This window comes from Colletotrichum abscissum (genome assembly GCF_030869225.1).
Source record: "Colletotrichum abscissum strain IMI 504890 chromosome Unknown Scaffold_2.1, whole genome shotgun sequence".
Lineage (NCBI taxonomy): Eukaryota > Fungi > Ascomycota > Sordariomycetes > Glomerellales > Glomerellaceae > Colletotrichum > Colletotrichum abscissum.
The window spans coordinates 1,534,868-1,558,477 of record NW_026850098.1 but is presented as its reverse complement, the minus strand read 5'-3'; the positions used below and the strand labels follow the sequence as shown (position 1 = coordinate 1,558,477).

At 46.8% G+C, this 23,610-nt stretch overlaps 7 protein-coding genes across 7 annotated transcripts; 1 reads left to right on the top strand and 6 right to left on the bottom strand.

Moving 5' to 3' along the window:
- Positions 1-172: 172 nt before the first annotated feature.
- CABS01_01189 (uncharacterized protein) lies at positions 173-1,624 on the bottom strand (the record flags this gene model as incomplete). The annotated part of the gene is made up of 3 exons (XM_060534569.1): positions 173-370; positions 433-735; positions 797-1,624. 3 exons carry the CDS (start codon positions 1,622-1,624, stop codon positions 173-175), a joined length of 1,329 nt encoding a protein of 442 aa, XP_060401647.1.
- Positions 1,625-2,489: 865 nt separating this feature from the next.
- CABS01_01188 (acetyltransferase) lies at positions 2,490-3,369 on the bottom strand (the record flags this gene model as incomplete). Its single annotated transcript, XM_060534568.1, has 2 exons — positions 2,490-2,902; positions 2,970-3,369. The coding sequence occupies 2 exons, from the start codon at positions 3,367-3,369 to the stop codon at positions 2,490-2,492; spliced, it is 813 nt and encodes a 270-aa protein (XP_060401646.1).
- A 1,801-nt stretch (positions 3,370-5,170) lies between these two features.
- On the bottom strand, positions 5,171-5,484 carry CABS01_01187 (uncharacterized protein; the record flags this gene model as incomplete). The annotated part of the gene is made up of 2 exons (XM_060534567.1): positions 5,171-5,258; positions 5,360-5,484. 2 exons carry the CDS (start codon positions 5,482-5,484, stop codon positions 5,171-5,173), a joined length of 213 nt encoding a protein of 70 aa, XP_060401645.1.
- Positions 5,485-5,783: 299 nt separating this feature from the next.
- On the bottom strand, positions 5,784-10,156 carry CABS01_01186 (uncharacterized protein; the record flags this gene model as incomplete). Its single annotated transcript, XM_060534566.1, has 4 exons — positions 5,784-6,087; positions 6,139-7,185; positions 7,233-9,744; positions 9,823-10,156. 4 exons carry the CDS (start codon positions 10,154-10,156, stop codon positions 5,784-5,786), a joined length of 4,197 nt encoding a protein of 1,398 aa, XP_060401644.1.
- An 817-nt stretch (positions 10,157-10,973) lies between these two features.
- On the top strand, positions 10,974-12,904 carry CABS01_01185 (uncharacterized protein; the record flags this gene model as incomplete). Its single annotated transcript, XM_060534565.1, has 3 exons — positions 10,974-11,348; positions 11,406-11,935; positions 11,989-12,904. 3 exons carry the CDS (start codon positions 10,974-10,976, stop codon positions 12,902-12,904), a joined length of 1,821 nt encoding a protein of 606 aa, XP_060401643.1.
- Positions 12,905-12,935: 31 nt separating this feature from the next.
- CABS01_01184 (methyltransferase CmcJ) lies at positions 12,936-14,148 on the bottom strand (the record flags this gene model as incomplete). The annotated part of the gene is made up of 4 exons (XM_060534564.1): positions 12,936-13,406; positions 13,495-13,580; positions 13,721-13,766; positions 13,849-14,148. The coding sequence occupies 4 exons, from the start codon at positions 14,146-14,148 to the stop codon at positions 12,936-12,938; spliced, it is 903 nt and encodes a 300-aa protein (XP_060401642.1).
- A 3,463-nt stretch (positions 14,149-17,611) lies between these two features.
- Positions 17,612-19,693, bottom strand: CABS01_01183 (major facilitator superfamily transporter; the record flags this gene model as incomplete). The annotated part of the gene is made up of 8 exons (XM_060534563.1): positions 17,612-18,323; positions 18,382-18,567; positions 18,619-18,783; positions 18,841-19,034; positions 19,094-19,141; positions 19,199-19,261; positions 19,320-19,349; positions 19,424-19,693. The coding sequence occupies 8 exons, from the start codon at positions 19,691-19,693 to the stop codon at positions 17,612-17,614; spliced, it is 1,668 nt and encodes a 555-aa protein (XP_060401641.1).
- Between the last annotated feature and the right edge of the window lie 3,917 nt (positions 19,694-23,610).

Here is a 23,610-nt window from a genome sequence, read left to right as displayed (position 1 = left end):
GCCTAAGAGGATCTGATCTAATCACGTCACTCAATGCATTAGACAGGGCATTGATTGATCTCGAACACCTGTGCTGGTATCTTCTAGCTTCGAACTCTGAAAGAACATCTCTATATCTAAACATACCGCAAGCAGACCCTCGACAGTGAAACTCGGTTGCGCTAGATGCATATTACACCGTTTCGTTGGCCACCTCGAGAGCTTTATCAGCGACGCTGCTTTGTGCTCTTCCCGTGTCATATTCCTTGTCTTCATAAGGCTTAGCTCCCATGTTCGTCCAAGCACGCTCGATCATTAGCGTAACTTCCTTTTCCTTTCCGCGGAAGAGCAGCTCTGTGTCCCCAATACCGAAGGCCGTAATGGATTTATGCTGGGTAGCATTAGATGTGAAGCTTCATAGACTGTAGAAAAGTGTTTAGGATAAAAACTTACGAGACCCAGCGTCAGCTTAATGACGCCGTCTGCCCAGTAGTGCTCGTAAATGTTGGAAGGCTTCTTCGACTGAAGGGCAAGAACGAGGTTATCCGCGGCGTAGATGGCCTGCTTCATAGCGGCTCGGGCATTGGGGTTGGTGACGCCGGCCTCGGCAACATCGCCGCACACGTAGATGTGCGGTAGCGAGTCGACGTCGATTTGCATTGTTGGCTTGACCTTGATCCTGCCTGACTTTGCGATTGCCTCGGGAACGAAATCGCTGATGAGCTGAGAAGAAGGTTGCTGGCCAGTGGCGTTCACCTAGACGTCCGAAACTTGTTACAAGGCTACCCAGAAAATGGAGCTTCAAAACTTGGCTCACCATGAAATCGCATTCGACTTTTCGCCCAGAGCGAAGTGTGACGAAACCATCCACGGGTGTTTCGGATGTTGTCCGCTCCCCGAGTATGACTTCGATTCCTAGATCCTTCAAGCCCGCGAGAGCTCCAACCTGCAAATCATGACCGAAGCGGTTCATGACTGCGTCTCTAGAGTGAATCAATGTAACATTCTTGTCCGGGTACTGGTCTTTAGCATCCGTAGCAAGCTCGACGCCTGCAGCGCCCCCGCCAACAACAACAAGATTCTTGGCGGCTTTGATGCGTTGCTGGAAGCTTTGCAGCAGCTTGATTCCTTCAGCTTTGCCTGTTGATCCCACTCTTGACGGCAAAGACATGCCCACGCCCGACCCTGTCGCGATGACCATGTACGAGTATGGAATCTTCTCTCCCGTGCCTTGGATCGTCACCGTATTTTCGGTGATCGTAGAGACGCGATCATGAACCCATCGTACAATCTTCTCCGAGCCCGCTGGCAAATAGGGGCCGTAGGGAATGAATGTTTTGTGCTCATGTCCCTCGACGACACAGAAGCGAGGCAACGTCCAGGTGAATTGCCAATGTTGGTTCGGTTCGACGATGATGAGTCGGTACGGACCGTCTGTGGGAAGCGAGGTTGCGATCACCCTGGCAGCATGATACCCGGCAAAAGAAGCGCCGATGACTACGATGTTGATCGGCTCGCCGTTTTTCGATGCGGGACCGGCGGGGAGTTTCTTGGTGGTGTAAGATCGCGAGAAAAAGTCCGCGTAAAGCCGTAGCGAGTATCCCACAAGCCTCACGAAAAGGACGACCTTCCTGATTTTGTCCATCGTTGAGTCACGGCCAATAACCGGAGTCCGCGGGCTTGTTGGTGGGAAATAGTCAAGGGAGGTGTGGTACAATGATTATTGACAGGATCCGATTAAGCGGATGGTCTCAATACTTATCAGATGCATCTGATTAGATCAAAACAGGCACTGGCCTCGTTTAGTAGCGTGTTGTCATTCGGCGGACGAATCGGCTCTGAATTGACCGATGTCGCATCGGCCGACGCTATCCCCGGAACTGCTCAGATTCAGTTGTTGGTTAGCACGCGAGGCGGATTTAAAAGAGACAGCTCCTCGGGCTTTTGGTACTGACCTCGGCCTTAACTTGACCTAGAGAATTTACAGTGCCGCTGAGCATGAGATAACCAGGTGTTACTCTACCACAACTTCCATCGTCCCTCAAGAGTTCGGGCGCTAAGACAACGTGCTACACTTTTGGGACGGTTGTGAGCGTTTATTACGTACAAACGTCTCCGCCGGAGGAGAATCCCTCGCCCATTTTCGTTCTAAGCTCTAATGGAAAGAAACTGCAGCGTTTTCACCACACCCGGTACGAAGATCCAAAGGCGGCTTAAGCAGCTCCGTGGGCCCGTACGGCCAACAGGGACGAGATCTTGCCGACGCCGGTGCCCCTGTCCCGGGACAAGGAGCCTAATTTCCACTCCGAGAACCGAGCCAGGGCCATCCAAGCAACGAGTCATGGTTCTCCATGATGGACCTCGCGTGCAAAAGACCCTTTGAAAGGGAGGGAGGGGAGCATTATCAGACAAAATAAACATTAGAGGAGTCGATTGCATTTAACCAAATTGGGGAATTTTCAAGCATGCTAGAACACCGATATCAAATACAAGGTCCCTCCAGTCTTCTCTCAGACATGTACCTCCTGAACCTGCACCTCCACAGCCATGGTACCATTGCTAGCCTTCTTGTCGACACCAATCATATCGACCACGGAAGCGGCCGGGACGCTCTTGACCTCATTGAAGGCAGGGTACCCGGCAGCACGCCACTCCTTAAAAGTCATACCCCCCGCGCATGCAGGCATCTTGACCATGAGGGGAACGACTGTGTCTTCCGGCTGTCCCATGAGCTCCGCGCTGTGAACAATCGTTTCGTCCAGAGTCTCGTAGCCCATCTTCTCGTAGAGCTTGTATGTGGAAGGGGACGACTCAAAGTACAGAGGGAGACCCAGGCTGTCGCTGAGTTCCGCTCCCCACTTACACCAGAGGGCACCGGCCTTTCTGCCCTGGTGCTTGGGATCGACCGCAATAACATGGGAGTCTGGAAAGAGAAGGTCGAGTCAGTCTTTTTTTTGCCAGGGTACCCTTTGTAGGTTTCGTCGACTTACAGATGTAGCGGCGACCGCCAAACAGCTTCTCTCTAGCTTCGTGCAGGGGGTTGAGAACAGCCTCGGCTCGCTCTCTGTCTTTGCCTTCGAGCCAGCCAACACCATGGTTCTTGCGCTCCTCTTCGGTACGCTCTCTGAGATAGATGTCGCCCAGGGCCATGCCCACGATCTCGCCAGTCTCGGTGTCGACGCACTTGTAGGTGTACTGGCAGTCGCTGTGATGCCACCAGGCCAACGTGCCAGCGGTGTGTGCCTTGCGGAATTCTTCAGAGTCTACGCCGTTGGGGAAGAGAACTTTGACCATGATCTCTCCCATCTCATCACCAGTGAAGGCACTGAAATATGAATCGTAGACCTTCTGGATGTCGGGAATCAGCGCTGGCAGAATTGCGTAACCCATGTTAACTGATGTTCGAAGCCAATCTTGTTCAATAATGTTTGAGAGATATGGATATGAAGTATGTCAATATGAGTAATGGAAGATGGCAAAGAACGATGATTTGAGTTATCTTTTGGGGTTATAACTCTGACCGAGGACTGATTCTGGACTTATATATGTTCACTGTCCCTCCTTGTACGGAGTAATCCATGTATCTATCATCTACCCATAATCCAACCCGTCCAACCACTCCGATGGAGTACGATAGAGCTTCAAAGTCAACCCCTGCCCTACTCATGCGGAGTCTCCTCCCGACCAACTTACCAAAGGAGGTAAAAATGGTCTAGTCTCGCCCAGACCAAAGAAGCCTCCGGCTCAACCAACCTACGGAGAAGTCTCTGCGATGCGGAACTTGAAGTCTTCGACGTGGACCAGGTTAGTACGGAAACTCCAAAGGGAGTTGCCAGTGGGCCAGTCAAGTTGCTAAGTTAGCGAGCACTTCGGCGCGATTCCACCTCGTCCAAAGTCCAGACTCGTTTAGAGTTATCAGATCCGCCATTCTAGCAGCAAAAGTCTGCTCGCGCCCTCGTGTTGGTCCCCCGCTCTGCTACGCCCTAGACCCCTGAGGATGTTCGGCCAAGTGTTGATGGCTGCAACCTTTTTTGCGGACTCTCAGACTCTGTGACTCGATTTCGCCCACCCACCCAAATGGGCGGGACAGCTATGAACTCATGCAGACCCGACATACGAATGAACTAGCAAAAGACCACTGATCCATGGCCAACGTGTCTGTGGAACTGTTCCCCGCCGTGTCGTTGCCAAGCTTTAGACATATAGCTACAACCAACAGCTGGGCCCAGCGAGTGTAATTCAAGGTACCTCATGTCTTGCCTTGTGCGGGCCTTGTGCGTGTTGGCATCCACATCATGATATTAAAAAACGATTGGTTCCAAAGCAACCAGACTAGAGTGCAGTCTAAAACTTCCCAAGAGGAACACGAAGAACCCTCAACGGTCTCCAAGTACCTCATAAATGAGAAGTATCACGAATTGCCTCGCTTAGAATTGGTGGCGCAAACGCCACAAATCCAAGTCAAAGTTCCTCGCCGAATTATTCTCTTGCACATGATGCCAAGTCAAGTTATCAGATCCGCTCTGCTACCCCACCACCCTCGTTATCTGATCCATCCGTCCAATCCGGCCTTCGGCATCGTGGAGTCCAGGCAAGGTCCTCTACCGGAGGATCATCTCAGCGTAGACTAGTGGCAACGCTAGACAAGGGAGGTTTTCAGCCCTGGGGTTGCATTTGTCTAACCGAGGGCTAGACATGGGGGGTCCGCAACTTGCAAGAGTCCCTTTGCATCGTGGGAAATGACTTGGCGCCTTCTTTCTTCGGAACAGACCGAGTTACTTCGCATGTGGCAATCGGTTCGTCTCAAGTTGGAGCAAGAATGAGAGCGCGTTCAAGGGGCACCCCTGATGGGCATGGTCTGACTTTTCGCCTAGTCTGGTAAAATCTACCTTTTGACAAGAATTGATCACTAACATTACTAAAGAAGTTTGTAAGTCGCTACTCGCGAAAGTCTTCATTACACATGTAGCTCTTCCTTAGGCCGAATTTGCTTCCGTAGGGCGTAGCTGATGGACGAGAAAAGTGGCCGGGAGCCAAGCTGCAGAAGAGAAACGCATGATAGGCTGCGTCTAGACTGATGCGCACACTGCGTGCGATCGGTTATCCTGACATTGACATCTCCGACCCACTAGAGCCTTTAGATGGGGATCCATCTGAAGGACAGAGGATGGAGCAAAACCTTGGTGCAGGGTCACTCATCGCCGGCTTGGCATTGCGGATGCCACACGGCGCGGCTAGAACCAACCTCGTTGTTGGCGAATCCATAGTCACATGTCGCCCTGGCGAGGCGGTCTTGTCGACATGGACCGTGGAGAGGGCTGGATAGATTTCCGAGGCTACTTTCAAGGGGCTGCAGGCAGAGGATCTTTGCAGCACCTACATGACTACATGACCGCGCACCTTGCCCTCCTCGGCGAACAGGAGGCCTGAAGTGAGCATTTGCTTTGGGAGCTGCCAGCCTGCATTACTCAGTGTTGTCTTGACAATGCTAACGTGAGCAAGCATTTGTTGGTGCAGTGCATGTACCTCTCAGGTACTCAATAACACTTACTTGAGAGCAACCAAACTCTGAGTCTATAACTTGGACTTTGGTTATGTACTGTTTTTGCGTAATGTCCTGTCAATTAGCTGGCTTGATTGCTACCTTTGTCCACAAACACGAGCCAGCTCACTCCCAGTATGCGCATTCTGTAGATTGGTGACATGCCTATTTGCTTCACCACCTCGTCAAGAATCCAAGACCGAGAACGAGAAGAGTTTGGTAACGCGACATCTTCGCCACGCCAAAAACTAGTTGTTCTTGGCTAGGATACGTACTTCAAAAGACTCATTCCCGTCCAACGTCCTCCGAAGACCGGCTGCAAATGATCGAACAGTGCCAGTGTATCTTCCTCCTCGACTCCAGAGATGTCATCATACACAAGTAGCTTTGATAACACGTCCTTCCCTTCTTGGGCTAGCTTTTCCGCATCCTTTGACATCTTGCCACCATTCCGCGCTTTCAATATTTGGGATAGATGGAACTTGGCTCTCGCGGTCGCAGCATCTGACCAGACACTTTTCCCCGGCTTACCTTCAGCTTTCTGCAAGGCGTTGTTGACCTGCCACCTGGCATTCTATTAGTCAGGACGAGATTTCAATTACACTGAATTAACTTACTCGGCGTCGTTCCATCTTTCAAGATAGGAATACAATGCACCCACAGCATACTGACTTTGTAAAGTAAAGTAGCTGTCTTTACCCTGAAGCCTGATCCTCTCAGCTAGGATAATCTCATGCTGGTCTAGGGAGCCCTTCAAGTCGCCACTCTGCAGCACGATGCAGGCAAGGTCGAACTGAAATCGCAGAACAAGCAACTTGTCGCCAAATACTTGCATGAGTCGAATAGCCCTCTCGGCAAGCAGGATGGCTTCCCCGAAATCGTGCCGATACATACTACAATAAGCCATGTGATGGGCAAGCTTTGCAAAGGAGAAGGGATCCGATTCTTCAGAGGTGATGGTAAGCAGTCGTTCATGACAGCCTTTGTAGATCGACTCGGCAGCTTTGAAGTCGTTGCCCTGGAGCAATGAGTTGGCGTAGTCCGCGAAAGCGTTGATGACTCGGATCCTGTCCACATCGCTGAGCTTGCCTGAAGCTTCCAGCTGCCTTGCACGATTTTGGTTGAAGTCTAGTATCTTCTTCGCCCGCTCACTAATTTCCTTGCGACGGGAAATACCAAGATATTGGAGCAAGAGGTTCATTGTAACGTGGATCTCAGCTCTCAGCTCATCGTGATTCGTTTCCAGTTGGTCCAGGATTCTCTCTGCAGCCAACAGAAGCCGCATGGCGTCATTTCGGAGGAACCTTTGCCACAGAAACACTCCGCCATCCTTGAACAACTCGGCAAGTTCGACGAAAGGTGTCAAAGCGATAATTGTGCCCTGATCGGAATAAATCTTCTGGAGGGTCGCAACATGTGGCAAGTATTCCTTGAAATGGCTCCATTTCTGTTGGTCTGGGAAGTCCAAAGAGGGCCGCGGGAGCCGTCGACGGACCAGCTCGACGGTCAGTTTGAACAGCTCCTCAGCTTGTCGAGTCTTCTTGTGAAGCTCTCGGGAGATTCTGATCTGCACAGATCGGTGAACGATGTACATCTTTTTGTTATCTTGGATCTTCTCAGAGATGAAGTGCTTGGAAATCAACTGACTCAAGATTTTCTCGATCCTGAGGGAAGTTAGCCAAAGGATCACAGCAACAATTGGGGCTCGTACCTGAAGGCTTGTAAATATGGCGGCCCACTTTGACCTTTCTCAACGACCAAAAGGTCTTTTGGAACTCCGTCGCTGTCTAAGAAAGACAATATACGAAGCACCTTGTTTGCATCGCTGCTGAGATCCTCCGTGGAAATTTTCATGATTGTGTCAAGCTTCCCCTTGGTGGTTTTCTGGTCTTCTGGACCAGAGCCTGGATTGTTGTCCATCCACCACGAATCCCAGTAGGTGGCAAACTCAGACGGCTTACAATTCATTGCTTTCATGTACCCAGTGATCAGAACAATTACCAATGGCAAGCCGGCTAGAGTTGCCAGATCTCCCGCGGCCTTGTACTCGGGATCTCTCAGGGAGTAACTGGACGGGCGAAGATCCAGGGGAAGCCCGTGAAGCAGAAGTTCCCTTCCCTCCTCCGTTGGCAGCTCCTCGAGTGTCTTCCGATAGTAGTTGATTGGCCTTGATGGTGCTGTGAGCCCTTGGTATCTCGTGGTGATCAGAATACTTCCTGTTGTCGCTGATGTTTTCATCGGCGTGAACCCGTCAATATTTTCCCACTTTTCCACGTTGTCGAGAACCATCAACCATCGCTTCTTGGTGTTTTCCAAAAACTCACGCCCGATTTTCGTAAGCTCCTCTTGATCAGTGCCAGGTGCTGCTAGGTCTAGTACAAGAGCAATCTGATTGAAGGTTTCTGAAGCACCAACTTGTGTCTCAGCCTGAACCCAGAATATGTACTCGAAAGACTGCTCGTATCTGTATGTGAACTCAGCGGCCAGAGTTGTTTTTCCCATGCCACCCTCGGCACTCAGAACATATACCCGGCCAGGTTCTGATAGTATCTTGTAGAGATTGGCCAGCTCTTTTTCACGTCCTTTGAAACCTTCATCTTTGGGAAAGGTTCTTGTTTCGACAAGTGGAAACCTCTGTGTCGAGTCAGTGTCAGATCGAGGTCGATGAAGGATTCGTCCTGAGCTTTGTTCGACATGGCGGCTCGGACGAGTGCCATCACTCATCAACTCCTGCACTCTCCAAGCACCCGAAGAACCGGGTAATTGACCCCCAGCTGCCCTAGAGTAGTCCGATAACGGTTCGTCCTCGTCCGAAACATCAGCGATATCGTTTTCATCGATGTTTTCGGCCGGTTTTGGACGTTGTCCGAACTGTGCGCCTTGCTCTTCAGCAAAGGCATGCAGCATCCGTAGTTTAGTTCCCCTCTCGGACATGGTGTCGCTAGCGCTTTGAGACATGATATCGTCGCTGTCATCTTCTTCCGTAGACTCCTCCCCACACACAGCTGTCAAAGCCAATTGCTCCAAGTGCTCTGCTATGTGCTCCTTCATCTGTGCAGGGTCCAAAGGACACGGACACAGCGGACATCTTTCTCGCGAGAAGGCCTCGCGAGAATGAATCGGCCTTAGAAACGACACCATTTGAGTAGCCTCATCCGGTGAGAAATCAGTTGAGTGTGACCTCAACAAATGTTGTTTCAGGTCTGACTTGGTCTTGAACTCCTTCTGACAAGACTCACAACTCCACACCTGAGGTATGAGATGGCTTCGTAGCTCGTGTTGATACCACTCGTCACGCGCACCGTATGCTTTACGGCTCCAGTCGCATTGGTCAAAAGTGCAGAGATAAGCGAGTAAGTCTTCAAATACATGAGCTTCCCAATCTTCAGTGGTTGTCAACTCTTTGTAAAGATTGACCTCAAAACAGCAATACGGACAGGTGAATGGCTGACCATCCAAGGATCTGGGCGGCAATGGTACTTCTCGATGCTGAGGCCCCTGTATAAAAGGCGGTGGATCTGGCTTCCGAGCTGTGGACTGCGCGTAAGAAGTGAAGGATGCTGCACGAGAGAAATGGGGACGAGAGAACAGGGACGGTGCAACAGAAATCTCTGCATGTGATGAAGAGCTGTAGTCCGAGACAGAGACGGAGTCGTGCTTGGGCGGTTTTTCCGGAGTCTCTTCAATTCTAGGGATCGATGGTTTCGTGTAATCGCTTCCGCCCTTGAGGGCTGGCTGCTGGAAGTTGAAAGCGTCGACAGCGACATCACGCCGGGGGCCCTGCCGAGGACCAAGTTTAGAGATCTTGGCCTTCGTGCTCATAGCAATAGCCCTTCTCTCCCGCACAACACGCAGGGATTGTTGTCGTCTCCAGTTGGCTCGTCCAAGCCTTTCGATTAAGACTTTTGATGCGCCAGGAAACATCGATCTAGTCAACTCTACATGGTCGCTCAATGGATTCTCCAGTTGGTCGCTGGAAGCATTCGAGCCTCCAGAACCGCCATTTAGGTCTTCCGGGTAAGCCTCTCTCAGAGCAGGATTGAGAGACTTAAGTTGGTCCAGTGACTCCTCGGCACAAAGGAAAACCTCTTGGATTTCAGCAGCTATACGTGTGCCTTCGGTCTGCTGCAGCGGGCTCGCTAGACCCAATTCATCGTCAAAAGAATGTTCGGCCAAATCTGTGTCGTTCAGTTGGTAGGCTCCGTACTGAAGAGCTTCAATGTCTAGAGATAGACACTATCAGTCAGCAATGTGGGTAAGATGGAAATAATTACGATGTCGGTGTAGTAAGGGGTAATCACCTTGCTTCAATTCATCTTGAAAGACATTCAATAGCGCAACAACTTGATCACGAAGCCTTTGGTTCAGCCGCAGACTTCGATCCAGATTGTAACTGGAGGCCCCGATGTCATTGCCCCAGGTTTTGAATGATGTCAAGACTTGATCGGCAATATCAAGTTCGATCTCAGGGTGGTTGCTCTTGAAATTTTCGCAAATCGTGCAGACGCTTTGTAGAGTTTCACGACACTCTTCGAACTTGGCTGCTATTAGGGCCTTTTCGCCGAAAGCTAATTTCCGGTCTTTCCCAGAACGTATGGTAGCATACACTGTCGATGAGAAACGAGGATACATCATGTGACCACAAACTATCAAGGTCGATTCAATAGCGTCCGAAGCTCTGAAGTTTGAAAGACCTTGGACAACATCAGCGAATGGATAGGGTGCGACTGAAGGTCAAATGATGCTAGCGGGTTCGCCTTGGTAAATGGAGAGGCGGTCATGCTAAGTACCTGAGTATGCCTTGGAGTCCTCCACCCCGGGATCAGAGATGGTGTGTGAGGCAGACTGCTGACGTCCTTCAACAAAGAAGTACCGTGCTTCATACGCAGCACAGAGTGCAATGCGAGTATAGCCGAACAAAATCGCCCATTAGATGCACTGTTTCCTAACACCCTCCCGCCATGCGGCACGAAAGAAGACTTGAGGCTTGGATGCAGTAAGCATGCCGGGCAACTGCAGTGCTCAGACACATAAGTCATCGGCCAGGCCTCAAGAGTACAACTCATCCATACATTACCACTACCGGAAATGATGTTGACTTACAGGGGTAGACGATGGCTGCTGTGAGCCGAAGCGATGGCTCCGGACCCAACGTCAGTAGCCAAATCAAGGCTGCGTGGCTTGGATTCGGACCGTGTGATGAAAGTACCCCGCTCCTAGAATCCTCGTCACCGAATGCCTCCTAAAAGATTGGGGGTGGGGGCCGTGTGTAACCACATGTGAAGGTCCGATCAGGCTGCGATTCACAGGTCCTTTTCTTCCTGTCTTATGTCCAGTTGAGAGATTTAATCATGATAATCCTGTCCGAAATATTGTCCACTCCAAAACATCACTCTTCTTCCACGCCGCGTGCCAGCATTCCACCATTGCCAAGCCGAATTTCGAGGGCAAAATGTCAGGCGTCGAAGCGGTAGGCCTGGTCCTCGGTCTATGGCCTATTATCACAAGTCTTGTCAAAGGATACAAGGCAACTAAGGATGGAGATGACGGCAGATCGTTTCTCCTCAAAATTGATATCCAGCAGACCATTTACGAAAGCTGTGTGAGACAGCTTATCGAAGAAAATGAGGAAAGTATTGACCTTGACTTGACGAATGCGAAAATCAGGCAACTCGACATCTCATTTTGGCAAAGACCATCTTTCCGAGTGAAGCTGCACGACCGTCTTGGGTCAAGAGACTTTGAGTTGATGGAGTCTGTTCTGAAGCAGATCGAAAAAACGATGGAAAGCCTACGCAGCCAACTTGAAAATGGCCAAGCAGACCTTGTAAGCCCATGTGAATCCTTCAACAAGTACAATCACCCTAACTAAGGGACCGGATAGACCGCGACTGGCACGAGGCGAGGCCGAATGAGGCATCACTTTCACCAGATAAGAATTAACATGCCGCACTCGGAATTTCAGAAATCATTCGAAAAGCTGAAAGAACACAACAGGGAGTTACAGCAGCTCGTTCAGGTCTTTGAACAGACGCAAAACAGGCCCAGGTGGAAATCTCCAGCTTCAGTCAGGAAGAGACGGGCTCCAAACATGATGAGAGCGAGACGCGTGGCACCAAAACAGATAAATGAATTCTCCCGGATTCTCGAAGAGAGCTATCATTGTAGCTGTAGAGGTGGGCACGATGCAGATCTCAACATCAACGGGGACGCTCAGTTCCAAGTGTATTTCCATGTTGATGACGAGACCGGAAGGGCCTTTTCGGGAGCCTCCCTAGAGCCCCAGATTCCTATAATACCGGGGGTGTCAGCCATCAACATTGGGATTGAAGGTGGTTCGGACAGGTCGGGACGATTTGTAGCGCCCGAGATTGTGGGTACACCTGAACGGACGGAGTTCAGCAGAAGTCCAGGGTGAGTATCTGATTACTTCCTACTGATCGTATCTGGAGCTGACGGTATGGAAGTCATGACGATGCTAGGACATCATGGTCTCGATCTCGTCACAACAGCACTAGCAGTGGCTCTTACGAAAGGAGAACCACTCGAGCACTCCCAATCATATTCTACAGGCCACTCTCCGAATCCAACGATAATGGGAGGCAAATTGACGATATGTGTGATCTGGTGAAGAGTCTAGATAAGAACGTCGCGAACACTCGGAGATCGTATCAAACAGTTGGTACACTTGGTCACGGCGACAGACATTTTGCAGCTCGCCACATAGAGCCAGCGATGACAGACAACCATGTGATATCACTCGATGAGAAGCTTCCAGAATCCGAGGATTGGCTGCTGTCCCGCCAGAAGCGTGTCGACATTGCACAGAGGCTTGCTCTAGCGATTGTGCAGTTTTGGTCAACGTCTTGGATTGACAGGTGGTGGACGTGGAGGGATTTCTCAGTCAAGGATGATAATTCCAGGGAGGTCCAACTATTCGTGACACGCACCATCTTTGCGCCAACATCCGAGGGAAGTTCAACCGGAAAGCCAGCAAGAATCTGGCGATTTCTTCGAGAACCACTACTTGTTCGACTAGGGTTTGCATTGATCGAGTTGGCGCTGGGCATGAGACTATCTCGGTGGAGAGAATTGCATAAGTATGGCAGCACGATTGGTGAGGGGCTTGGAGAAGATAGTCAGGATGAGAGAGACTATGATACCGCTTTGACTATTCTTGGTCGGAAGATATTGCAAGAGGACATCAGTGTGGCATATCAAGCTGTGGTAGAAGCATGCTTGATGTGCGAGGTAATTCGGGAAACAGGTGCAATTTCTCTCACAACGGCTGCGAATTCTTTCTCCGAAGATGTAGACCGCGAGATCTTGCAGCCGCTCTCAGAGTACTTCGAGACTAATTGGGGGGATATGAAGTTGGATTAGGACAACCGTATGGACAGGCCAGTATTCTCCGTCAGTCCCATTGAACCAAGACACGCATTTCAATGCTTTCCCTTCTGAAGTCCCCTTTGCTTGTGATGGGATTGTCGAAAGAGGCATGGGGAACCCCAGGATTCGCCCCCAGGGGCTCCTGCGAGTCAGCGTTCTTGAAGATCAGCAATTCTGTCGGCAACTGATTTGAGAGGTAAAACCATCTTTGTCCTTCGTTGAAATGAACTTGCGTATTCTCAAAAACGTGGTCACGATCGACGACATCGCCCGCCATCGTATCCCGTGCGAAGTCGACGGTCTGGGCATCGCACAATGCCAGAGGCCAATCGACCAAAGGCCCTCGAAGAGGATGCCACACGCTTGCAAGGCACCTTGTCAGCCCAATCACAGCATGATGTGGGTGGTTCCATTTGTGATGTATGTGCAGAAACAGACGTGGCAGAGTCTCGGGGCAGCCGAGTCGATGGTAAATATGCTCCGGGAACCACGGAAGCTAGTGACACGCTAGACAAGGCCTGGATATCGAGGCTTGCGAGAATGTTGTGTTGGGAACAGGAGCACAGAATTAAGGCTTACTTGACACACTGCCAGCGTCGCGCCAATATTGCATCTGCCTCCCCACCAAAGGTTTCCTGAATGATGGCCCTGCCACCTTCGTAGGTATGATCTGTATGGGGTAATGTCAGTAAGGCTTTGGGGCGGGGTATTCGGAGACGACAGCTCACCGATATGCGCCCTCGAGGCAGGCTGATTAAAGGCGTACAGACTTCCTGTTGCAATTGGCCAGTTCGGATCTCGCCGGCGCACCTACGTCGTACATGAGCAGGCGTGAGCCAGAGCCTGCTTCACTAGTCTATCAACTTTCCAGACTCAAGGTGAGTACTGACCACGTAGTCAAGTAAGTCAACTGATGTTGCTCCCAATGCCAGTCTCACCGCAACCATAACTTCTGGAGCATGGATTTTCTCGATCTTATCGGTGTCTGCGTAGTCGTCATACTGCAGGGTGGATGAGCAGTCGGTCACTGTGAAGCCACACTCGCTGTAATCTAAGGACCGAAGGCGCAGATCATTGAACTTGACTTCATGTTGGACTCGGTCAATGTTGCTCTGAGAAAGGCCGTCTTTGGGGCTTGGGATATATCGAAGCGTGTAAGGCTTTTCGTATTCGTATTTGGGGTTGCGAGCTAGAAAATGCAGTTGCGCCGTCAAACATGAAGGCGAAGGCAATGCCATTTTGATTGAGGTCGTAGAACGTGGGAAGCCAGCTTCGAACACTCAAACTGATTAGCCCCGGCGGTTACTTTGGAGGGGTAAGGATTTATGTTGAAAATGCATGTGAGGAAACGGGTGCTTACTCGAAGGTTGTGGAAGCCATCCTTCCGACTTCGGACAACTGAAAACACAACACACCGCATTATCCCCTTGCTGTATCTACGTGGCTTCTTGGTTTGTAAAACATGCAGATAGCCACTAAACCTAAGGAGACTTGCAGGTCACCAGGTCAGCATATGTTGCTTATGTGTGACGTTCGGTCAACCTAGCATGTACACCAAAATGTTCCTGTGATCGTTAATCTGTGGCTGAAATCTGCTTTTCGTGTGCTGTTCGTGTCAGCTCATAGTGACGCTCTGAAACAATTTTGTCATAATGGCTATAGCGAAGCGTGGCTCATTCAGCTCAAAATATGGGTGTGCCCGGGAAACTTTAGGCTTTAGAAGTAATTCACCTCACTCACGACATTTAAGTGTGGCCGTTGATCGGTTGACCGGTTTGGTTGCGAGCTGTTCGGTGTACTAGGTAACTTTTCAACAAATCCATACATATGAGAGAAGTTGATGATATCGTGGATTTCTTGACGCAATTGCTTACACGGAGCGCAGCTGATTCAATGACTGGGGTTGCCAATCGGGTTGTTGCTCGTTGGACGTAATTTTCCACCCATGATACCGCGGATCTTTATCTCTGACCGCCACATCATTGCTCGGCAGTAGTTTGAGCCAAGCGGTGTAGATTAGCCTGACAGCACCTGCAAAATGTTGAGGAAGCTTCAGGCTACTCTCTTCCGAGTGATACACCAGTCAAGTATTTAAAATCTTCCCAATTGCGCTTGCCGCCCTCTCGCGTCAGTCGCGGCCTGACTGAGAGAAATCTTTCCCTAGATCCACTTCATCTCCAAATTCATAAAGATTACATCCATCCTTACGATCAAGATTGTCTCAACTTTATTCATAGCTTCAAATTAGACATACTTTACCATCTCCAACGATTGAAAAAGTTACGTGCAACCGCTTCCCGAGGTTCTATGACCACCTTATAATCTTGAGATCAAAGGAGCCGAACGTCCCCTCCAAGACTTAAGTTAGATCAAACAGCGTACATCATCTAGTAACCCGGACATTCAAGCTATTACTACATTCCATCACGATGAACTGTTCGAAACCTACGAAGTCCCAACCTTGGAAGAAAACCTGGCCACCTCGAATTCAGGATGCAGACACCAAAGGAGCGACAGCTGGAGTGGACTACGGGGTTAAAAAAGGCGATATCGTCGTAGTTGACGGGACTAGCGCCAACCTCAAGCCTATTCATGGCCGTGTCTCGGACAAGATATGAGACCGGAGAGCTTCAACTTGTGAGTTAATTATATCGTGAAACTATTTATGTGTGAGGTAGTTTGGCTAACGCTTTGAGGGTAGTTTGGTCTTAGTTATCATACCTTGCTAGAGAAAACACAATGATCTTTTGAGAAGTCGTAATCTTTACGCTTCATAAGTTCTTGCAACTTTTGGCTAGGACTCAGAGGCCCGGACTTCCAAGACAAATATGTAGTGGAGAATCAAGATGATGTCTGTTTTTCTGGCAAGTAAATATCATATCTCTACGATCAATGACTAGTAAAATTCCTAGATCACCAAAGCAAATATTCATATGGCATTTCACCGTGTGCTATCAAGTTTGCATTGCGAGATGGAGTAGTCGTTGGTAGTGCGACGCGATGATGGGTCCGATACGGCTCCGTGATCCACTCAACTGATGTGCCACGGACCTTTCTACCCCCGTCTCACTGGACATCGATGTGTCTATTGGTCGCCTATCAATCATCAAATTATGGGAGAATATTGGCCGCGGAAGAACTGGCCGCTGGGCCAAGTTTCAGAGGTCATTTGTTGCGCAGTCGCCTGCTTCGCCAAAGAGACCATCTGTTTCTTGCTGGTGGAGAATACATTCTCGTCCTTGAACCCAATGGGAAAACGACTGGCATGCCCAACCTCGCCGCAGTTCTATTCCTTTACGACATAAGATGGATATGAACTCCACCAGGACCGGTGTCCAAGCGGTGATGGCAGTGCCTGGCCCAGGCTCCAAGCATCCTCTGTCTTCTTTACTGGCGCTTCCACAAAACAACAAGTCTTAGCCAGGCTCCCCACATACAAATGGAGTTGAAAGTCGCATATGAAATGACTGCTCTCTTGGCAACCTTCTTAAGCCATGTTACCTGCCACGCTTTGCGGTTGCGCCGATAAAAGCAAAGCACAAAGCTGAGACATAGGCCGAAAAGCGGTGGTATTCGCACCATTGCAGCCATTGTAAACATGGCAGCTCGGACAGAAATCTGCCACGGGTGGTTCTTTGGGCAGGCATCAAGGACAACTTCGTAGTGGTAGTAGTCGACTTGGGCATTTTTGGCGCAGACCCGCAGAGAACACATGCAGAGGTGTGAATGAGATAGACACCAACCAGATGGCGCCCTTCATTCAGCTACGACGTGTCGAATCTAGTATGAGTGGCAGCATTACGGCCAGCACATAGAAGCTGAGCCTGAGACGATGAGTTGTAATGATGAGCGACACTCGTATGCGCTGGGTCTTACTTGACTGTAGATGACAATAGCCTGGATTTCGACAAAAAGAAATGCTGCGGCCGTAAACAAGTCATATTTTGTGCCTTTAATTGCCTCGTAAGCGCGATAAAAGAGTCTTGATTTGCCGTTAGATTGCGATGCCTGAAGCATGTTGACCGAGGTGGATGATGTTTTTGTCGTGCTTGGCGAAAGCTAGAAGAGCAAAGCAACGTAGACGGTGAGTAAAATACACTCAATTCCGTAAGAAGCAAGAAGTTTCCAGATGGTAGTATTGTTATTGATTAAGAGAGTTGTTCAGTCCTATGTGTACCACATAGCCTTCGAGGCCGCCGTCAATCTCGGGCCTAATTGAATGGCACATCGAACTGTGGCATAACCATTTGTCGATCACTTGGCTGGCCAACTTAGTTCATTCCGTTTGAGCGTATCCAATTGTGCCAATCAATAAACTCGCGCATTAGTTGCATTGGTGCAGTCATGGCCTTCGACAGCCGTCAGCAAGCCGTCAATTGCTTTCGCGTCAGGAGTAATAGATAAAGTCGACAAGTTTCTCTCCTCTCGATGAAAAGACCGTAACAAGAAAACACCATTTACGTGGCGTTTGTTTACAAATATTTCTTATTTGAAACATTTACTTTAGCAATACAAGTTTCTACGTATGGGAAGATCTTGGGAAGATGATCGAGGTCCTAGTCCTCCTCGCGGGCTTATCTTCTACTTGAAGAATGGTATCTCCAGTGGCAAGATCAAAGTTTGTCCCCGAATATCTCTAGCCAGCGGCGCTAAAGATGCTCTACCCTTACAATATTGCAAAATAACTACATGCCTTACTCCTCAGTGCGCAAAACGGAAGTCAAGTCTTTGCTGTCCCTCGTCCGTGGTGTTGATAGAGTAGTCCTCCTGTTGCTCCTTGGTCATGGCGTTCCACCGCCTGTCGCGAACCTTGTTCCGCCAGATATAGAAGGCCTTGACAAAATAAAACAGAACAATGTTGAAACAGCAGATTCCGAGCAAAATTTTGTTTCCGCGGCGATACAGAGGCTGGTCGTCATCACGGTAGATGTTTGAAGCCGCGATGTTACCCGCCTGAACGAACATGTTGTACAGCGCGGCACTAACAGCTCTTGTTCGCACGGCATTGCTGTTCTTGGCATTCCATCCGACCAAGATCGCGTGACAGTAAGGGTAACTCAGCAGGCCCGTCAACAGCGCATATCTGATCCAAGTGCTGGTATCGGCAGGGAGTGCAACGAGAGCAACCAGCCAGGGGAAGATCCAGATGTTTGAGATGGAGGAAACGATGGCGCGCTCCTTGAACTTTCCGGAAACCCAAGAGATAATCAAGAGGTTGACGGCAAACAAGAACTGTGATGGGATGGCGAGAAGATTGGCCTGGAACGTCGAGAAGCCCAGTCGGCGCAGGATGTAGGACAAGTATGTGCTCGGCGGGGACGGCGGGATATAGGTGGTAAGGCCGATCAGGTACAAAGGCCACTGCTCCCAGTCCTTGATCGCCTTGAACAGAAGAGACGGTCCAACAGCCTCGCTGCTCAGTGAGTTAGTTGATGTCCACAGTGAGAGTCGTAGAGTACGAGTATCCATACCGGTTGTGCATGTCGCCTTTGCTTGGGTCGTCCCGCAGCAAACGGTTGACCATAATCAGCTCTTCGTGTTCGGTGAACCATCCATCTTTCCCACGGAACCAGTTCCTAGTCTGTGTAGGACCGGGCGGCATGAGACCCCACGAGAAGAAACCAATGATGAGTGTTACGATACCCTCGATAAGGAAGCTAGCCAAAGTCAGTTTTGAACAAAGAGCCCCGGTTGCGACAAAAACTTACAGCCATCTCCAACCGGCCCATCCTGCGACACCTCGCATCTGAAGTACACCAGCAGCGACGAGTGAGCCAACGATATTGACAGTGCTGAGGGCTGTCCAAAACCATGCGAGTCTCAGAGGCAACTCATTAGACTTGTAGAAGTATGTAAGCCATAGAACAATATCACTGCTTTAGGTTAGTACCTTGCGCTCTCAAAGCAAAGGTGGAAAGGATAGAGATTACGGGATGAATCCACCCATGAGAAGACCTAGCAGAGCCTTCACAGCGTAGAAGCCGGCACGGTTTGACAAGAAAGCCTGGCATCCTGCCGTAATTGACCAGCCAACCATGATCGAAGGGATCCAAACATCGGCGCCAAGCTTCTTGCTGACCAAACCACTTGGCAACTCGGCAGCGAGGAATGATAGAAGGAAAATCTGGACCATGCATAAGCCTATGAGCCTCACAAGATATCTTGTCGCATGCGGATACTAACAGTTTGTCCATAGTTGAAATCGTTCGTGGTCATGCCGAGCTCGGGAAGCTGGTGTGCGAGTTAGCGTCTTCAATACTGCCGTAGTTTACGCCTTTCACTTCTTACCATGTTGTCGGAGATTGCACGATTAATGTTGCGCCGGTGCAAATCGAGAGCACAGAACATGACCTTTCAATGCCGTTAGCTTAATTCCATCATCAATATGCTCAAAGGATGTATTTCTTACCCAAGCCCACACCATGATTTTCCTATCAATCTACGCCGAGTCGAATTAGCATTCACTTGAGTCCGTGTTGACTAACCACGATGCGCAGGTGGACAAAAGTATACCTTCCTGACCAACTTCCTCTCATCCTCGGCCGACCATGTGTAGTTGGGATCGAAACGGTGACGGTTCTCGTACGAAGCCTTTTCGTAGACCTTCCGCCAGTGGTCGGCGATGCTGGGATCTGAGAAGACATGTTCGTCGGTGGACCCGTACTGCTGGGCGACCTGCTCTTTCAAAGACGAAGCTGAAGTGTCGGTAGCAGCTTGGGTCTGGATGGTGTTGACCTCTTTAGTCGAATCCCTGAAGGGACCTTCAACTGCTTTCGAGGCCATGGCTGGACGTGACTGGCAAACAATTGACAAACCAATTGTCGTGTCGAATGCAGAGTCCTGTTGAAGTCTTTGAGCTCTAGCCACACAGAGGTACCGGGAGCATGGTCCGGTCCGCGGAGATGCAAAGACCTTTATACATTCCATCCTTGGACCCGACAATCTGGTAGTGGTATTCAAACCAGATCCATCTCAAACCTCCTTCCCGACATTAGATGACAGGGGCTCTCCAGAGACAGAAAAGCCTTTACAGTGTCGCGATGATCCAAGGCAATCACCTCATGGGCGATTTTCTCCCTTGAGCGAATAGAACTTCTTATCTATGGTGCAATTGCTTGACTGAATTGCGCCGCACGTCAATGGTCTAACGAGTTGTGCTGGGCAGCGTGGGGGGTGTGATCCGGGGTGGCTCCGGCCATGTTCAATGTCGTCGACGATAGCTGGGCGGCGGCCCTTACCTGGGGGCATGGAGCGCGCTACAAACAGCCAATTCAAGCTTACTTTACAGAGGATTCAGCTAAGCGGAAGGAATCCCGTCTGGACTGCCGGGAGTGATTGGGGGAGTGGATGTGTGAGGGTCTAGATGCCGACTGAGGAAAGCTGCTCAAGGCCGCAAAGATGACGAGTCAATCACCATATGTGGATAGTGCGGCCGACAACGAGGATAATCCATGCCCGTCCCTATTGAGCCTTGTGTGTCTCAAGCGGCATGAGCATCCACACGTTTGTTGACGAAAAAGGCTTGGAGAATTTATTGCGTGATGGGGGCCATGGGATTGCGACAGACTCTTGGGCCGAAGTGTGAGAGATTGGCCAATCAGATAACAGCAAAAGAAACAACCCGCGTCAACTGCCAAACCCTCCGGCGGTCCCTTCAAATCGGCTGTGCAACTTGACGCCAAGAATTTATTACAACCCAATGCCTCAATCGTTCATTACTACGAGTAGATACTTAATTAAAGGCCGTAAGGTCTTTGTCTTACCCAGAGGTCTGGGTCCGACGGTGTGATTCCAGGCCTCAGCGGTGGCTTGTCGAGGGCAGAAAATGCCCCCAAGTTCAAAATAGCTCGGAAAATATACTTCAGCTCTATCGAGCTAACCATTGATTTGGGATACTGGAACTATCTCATCATCCGCTAGTAATATTTGACGGTGATAAGGGTTAAGGAAAGGTCTTAGACGTTAGTACCAGCAAAAAGGAACTCGGTATCTTCCCGGGACCAGGATTGGAGTGAACAAGAAGGTTTCTCCTCTCACATCTAAGGCAATTGGCTAATAAGCTTCAGAGAAGTAACAATGTGTCACGTAACAGGGATAGTAATCGCACCTTACGAAGTGCCCGTCACGTGCTAAATCACGTGTTTATTTTAGATATTATATATATAGACCTTTTTTTTTTATTTATTTCTATTTTAATAGTTAAGCTACTTTTATTATACTCCGTATACTTATTATTACGTATTATAATTTATAATAATTATAAGCCTAGTTCTTAATTAAAATTTATACTACAATAACGTACTTATTAATATAATTTTTATAATCTTTTTAAAATAATTAACTTATTTATACCTACTTTAATCTAAACTAAATTAACTAATTATAATAGTTAGATTAAATAGTTTAATATACTTTATATTATAAATAAGAGCGTCGGGGTTTAAAAATACGTTAACTTAAATACTTTAAATTTTAATATATTCCTTAATTTTTTTATAATACTTATTTTATTTTTTAAATTTAAATAATTAGTTATAATTTATAATAAAAAAGAACTATAAGCTTACTAGGCTTATTATAAAGCGTTTAAGAATAACTAAAGAAATTAAAAAATCCTTTATTAATAATTTTTAAATATAACTCTTAATACGAACTTTTTAACTTTTTTAAATATAAATAACTTATAAAACTAAGCTAGGTTTTTTTTTATAAAGCTAGCTATATTACTTATTTTATATAAATAAATCTATTTTTATATTATATTTATAAATATTACGAAAGGGATCTCGAGGTAAGTCGGAACGCTATTATATTAACCTAATTAACTAAAGACTTAACGTAAAGAGGGAAAAAATAGAATAGTAAGTAGAAGTTAATAAACTAGCCTTTTAGGCCTAGTAATTTAGCTCGTTACGTAATTATTAAGAGCTTAGCTTCGTAATTTAAAGCTAAATTATAGGGCTTATAGGGCCTTAGTACTTATTATTATAATATTACCCCCTTTTTTATACTAAAGGACGCTATTTATAATACTAAAAAATAAATTTCTAAATTACCCCTTAATTTAGCGAATTTATAGCTATAATTACTATTAACGTATTATTATTATTTTTTAATAATAATAAATTATTAGCTACGGCGGCTTTTATTTATATATTTAAGTTTTATAATGGGCCCTTAGTAATTAAGTATTAATAATAAAACGCTTAGAGTACCGCTAGTATATACTTAAAACTTTTTACGTTATACTAAGTTAAATCTATATTATACCCTTTTTAATCTACTTAGTATTATAGTTTTTTTTTATATAAATATAATTTAATAATTTTTAAGATCTCGTACTCCGGTTTACTATTATTATTAATAATTAGTAATAGTAGGTCTTAGTTTTATTTAAATAGTAGGTCGTTAATAGCTTTTTTTTAGCTTATTTAAATAGAAAATTAAGTATACTTAGCTACTTATTAATAGTTTTATAATTTATATACCCCCCTATTTAGTATTAATAATAAGCTATAGCCCGGCTTATAGCTATTATAATTTATTTATATTAGCGGATTTTTAGTATAAGGTATTAATAAAAACCCGGTCTCTTAGTTTTAAGTTATTTAGGTATTAGTAATAGTTAATATACTTTTTATACTATACTTAAGCGACTTTTATATTACCCTTAGTAGTTTTTTAAGCCTTATATATTCCCTAGGCTATATACTACGCGTTAATATAATTTAGCTTTTTTTTTATAAAGCTAAATTAGTAAGTTTATTTAAACTAATTAAAAAAGAGCCGTAGTTAACGACCGAATTCTATTTTATATAGCAATAGCCCTATAGTCTTATTAAGCTAAGTAGTATAAGTAAAGTTGACTATAAATAGTATATTATTTTAATTATTTTAGTATTAATTAATTAATAATCTTAACTATTATAAAATATATTAGTTTAGTACCTCTATTTAGCCGTTTATTTAGGGGTAGTTAGCCGTTAATAACTATAGCTTAACCCCGTAAATCTTATAAAGCTCCCTTTAGAAGTTAAAAATAAATTAGGGGCCTCGGTTTAATATAATAATTTTTTATAGGCCGAAAATAAGTAGTACTTATTTATAAAATATTTAGCTTATATCTTTTATTATAGTAGTTTTATAATAAAAAATAGATATTACCCTCTTACTTAAGTAGTTTATTACTACTTAAATATTATTAAATCCTTTTTAATTAGTAAGGATAGTTATAAAGTTAATAAAAATATATTATTATAAGTAGTTAGGTATTAAAAGTAGCCTTAGCTCTCTTAGGGGTTTATTACGTAGCTTTTATAATTAGTAATAAGTATAATAGTTCTATATATATTAATAAGTATTTATTATTAAGCCCGGTTAGTAATATTATTACTTAATTACTTTTATAACCTTATTATACTTTAAGTAAGCAAGGAGCTTCTATTTATAAACTTTATAAATAACTATAATATAAAGGTTCTTTTTTTTAAGTACTATAAGCTTCTTATTTATTATTAATAATCTATTATTTTAAATAGATTAGTACTCGTACCCTTTAATTAGTAATACTCGTATTAATATAAGGGATATTATAATAAAGTTTTTATTAAGCTTTAAAATTTTTTTTATTAATAAGTACCCTTAGAGCTTATTTTTTAATAAGAACGAGCTAATTATAAATTATAATTAACTAATTACGG